Source organism: Fukomys damarensis, unplaced genomic scaffold (assembly GCF_012274545.1).
Source record: "Fukomys damarensis isolate Sample0158 unplaced genomic scaffold, DMR_v1.0_HiC HiC_scaffold_21, whole genome shotgun sequence".
Lineage (NCBI taxonomy): Eukaryota > Metazoa > Chordata > Mammalia > Rodentia > Bathyergidae > Fukomys > Fukomys damarensis.
Window position 1 is genome coordinate 34295748 of NW_022900933.1, and position 2687 is coordinate 34298434.

At 51.1% G+C, this 2687-nt stretch overlaps 1 protein-coding gene across 1 annotated transcript in view; it reads left to right on the forward strand.

Annotated features, from left to right (window-relative positions):
• Glrx5 (glutaredoxin 5) overlaps positions 1 to 2687 on the forward strand; it is an 8645-nt gene that overhangs the window by 573 nt on the left and 5385 nt on the right. The window contains exon 2 of the mRNA XM_010609241.2: positions 24 to 234. Coding sequence (XP_010607543.2) covers positions 24 to 234 — 211 coding nt within the window. The remainder of the gene's footprint in view (positions 1 to 23; positions 235 to 2687) is intronic.

Genomic DNA, 2687 nt, shown 5'->3' on the forward strand with positions numbered 1-2687 from the left:
TGCCCGGGGTCCCCGGGCCCCAGCGGGGTGAGGGCACGGAGCTCCACTCGGGACGCCGGGGAGCGCGAGAGCGTCGTAGAGTTGATCGGATCTTGAGACCCCGCTTGGGCAGTGGGGTCCCACTGCCTCCCCAGTCTCCCTGGTCCGAGGAGGGTGGTCGGCAGCGTGGCCCCCCATCCTGTAGGGCTGGGGACCTGGGCCCAAGAGGGGACTCACAGTGGTTTCCCCTGCGAGGTAGGCACTCTGGGAGGCACTTTGAGGGGTTTGCAAGCCATTGGCCTGTTCTGCGAGAGCGGTGGCCTTGCGGTCCCGCTGGCCTTGGCTGGGGCCTGTGCTCCTGTGCGTGAGGGGAGGCAGGCCCTTTGGTTTTAGATGCTCAGGCACCTGGAGCAAAGTAGGGGGACCTGGGGCTTGAGGGGGCTCCTGGGCCCCGGGCAAATGCACTGCCTCAAGTTTGGAGGCCGAGGGAGCAGGAGCCAGAAGCAGCCGAGGGGAAGAGGGAAGGAGGGAGGTCCTGACAGGTCCTTGGCGTCTTTTAAACAGTACCTGCCTGGTGTTCTCCCGTTTTGTGGGAGAAATGGCCAGGCACAGGCACTCGCCCCTCCCCCCGACCTCCTTCTCCTCCCCCTGGCTTGGTTGGGGTAGGTGAAGAAATGGGAAGAAAGTCAGGGTCTCCTTGTCTCTTCCCGGCCTCCTGCTCTTGTTTGGTTACAGTGGTGAGAAATGAGTCCAGGTTCTGTGGTTGGACAGACGGTTGCCCTGATTTGAAATTTCTAACCGTTGCCTCGCGTTGCTCTGGGGAGATAGGCTGGTGCTGTGGAAAGCAGATTTGGGATGGAATCCTCTTCCTTGGCCAGTCAGGGATAGAGCCTTAGACAGATCACCTCACCACGTCTTCCTTTTCAGTAAAAGGAGGCGAGTAAGACCCAACTTGGCAGTTTTGGGAGGGAAGGAAAAAAACTAAAAATTACAGAACGTGCCTATCAGCTCACCTGGCACAGAAAGTACCTGGTAAATGGTAGCTATTTATTAGCACTGTATGGTTTTCAAGGTGTGCTTCTCCTACAGTTTATAATCCTTACAAAATTCTCCACTGCAGCTGATCCTGCGTTTGCTACCAGTAGTAGTTTTGGTGGGTGGAACTGGGGAGGCGCATTCAGTGGAGTGGAGGTTTTTGTGACATTATCGTGTGTTGCACTTGGGACCCTGGTGTCTTACTGATCAACTGGAACCCGCAGGTGGCGAAGCTTGAGTTTATCACCCACAGAGGCATCTGTGGCCATTCATGGCAACTTCTTGGCTTGGAAGATAAGGGTAGCTGCTCTGCTGTCTTTCAGCTGAACCTTGCTGTGGGTCCTGTGCAAATTCCCAGTAGGACCGGTAACAAAAGTTATGTTGTTGATACCTTGCTTAATAGAAAGTTTTGAGGACCCTGGGTTTGTGAATTTCCTTTCTCTTGTTTGGTATAAACTGGAGATGAGACCCCCACACACACTGGCCAATAAATTGACAGTAAGAGCAGAGATAAGATGATTACCAGTAGTGCTAATGTTTCTGTTTGTTTACTCTCAGACACATGGCTTCTCATCTGTCTGTCCGTAAGTGCTTAAACATTAGCAAGAGGAATATAACCCTTATATTTCTTGACTGTTGGATTTCACCAGACAGAATTATTTTGGTTAATATAAATTGCTTAAATATTGAGTGTAATGTACACCTTTGTTTTTTGTTTTTTGGCTTTTCGCAGTACAGAACTGGGGATTGACTGTAGGGCCTTTGCTCTGGCTACAGTTCCCCAGCCTTTAACATTTTGTTCTTATTTTGAGAGGAGATCTCAACAAGTTGCTGAATTGCCCAGGCTGGGCTCAGACTTGCAATCTTCCTGCCTCAGCCTTCCAGAGTGCTGAGCTTACAAGTGTGCAGCACCACATCTGGCTTGTACACCTCTTAATTACTTGGAAAAGTGAAGACTGGTGTTAGTGCTAGCATTTGGACGGGCACAGTTACATAATCACCTCTACAGTAGGCCTTGTCTTCCCACATCAGGATTTTTTTTTTTTTTTTGGTACCTGGGATCAAACTTGGGACCTTGCTCTTACGAGGCAGGCAACGACACCACTGAGCTAAATCCCAGGCCCCTCATATCAGGATTTAAAGTTTGAAGATTCACACCTTTGCTCTCCATCCCATGTTTGGGCCTGAGGCCCGGCAGGACAGGTTCCTGGAGTGTCTAGAGGTAGGTAGGTAGAGAGCAGCCTCTTCCTTTGCATCTGGAGCACCCTGGGGAGGCTGGAGCTGGGTCTGTGTCTCGGGGCCTCTCCTGTCACAGGGGCCCTGCTTTCTGTCCCTGGTGTTGGCGCACAGGAGACCTGGCCTCACACAGCTGCCTTGGACCTGTGTATGCGGCTGGTGCAAAGCAGGCCTTCCATGAATGGTTTTTTGTTTGTTTCGAGACGGGGGTCTCCATAAGTAGCCTAGGCAGGCCTTGAACTCTCAATCCTCCTGTCTCAGCTTTCCAAGTGCTAGGATTTCAGGGAATGTTTTAATGAATGAGGGCTTCTCTTATTTATTGTCATATCGGAAACTCTGTGCTCATAAACATACATTTTAAGATTTCTGCTTGTGTAGATCACCTTCATATTCCCAGATGGGGACTAGTGCCTGACAGAATAGGGATTTAAATATAT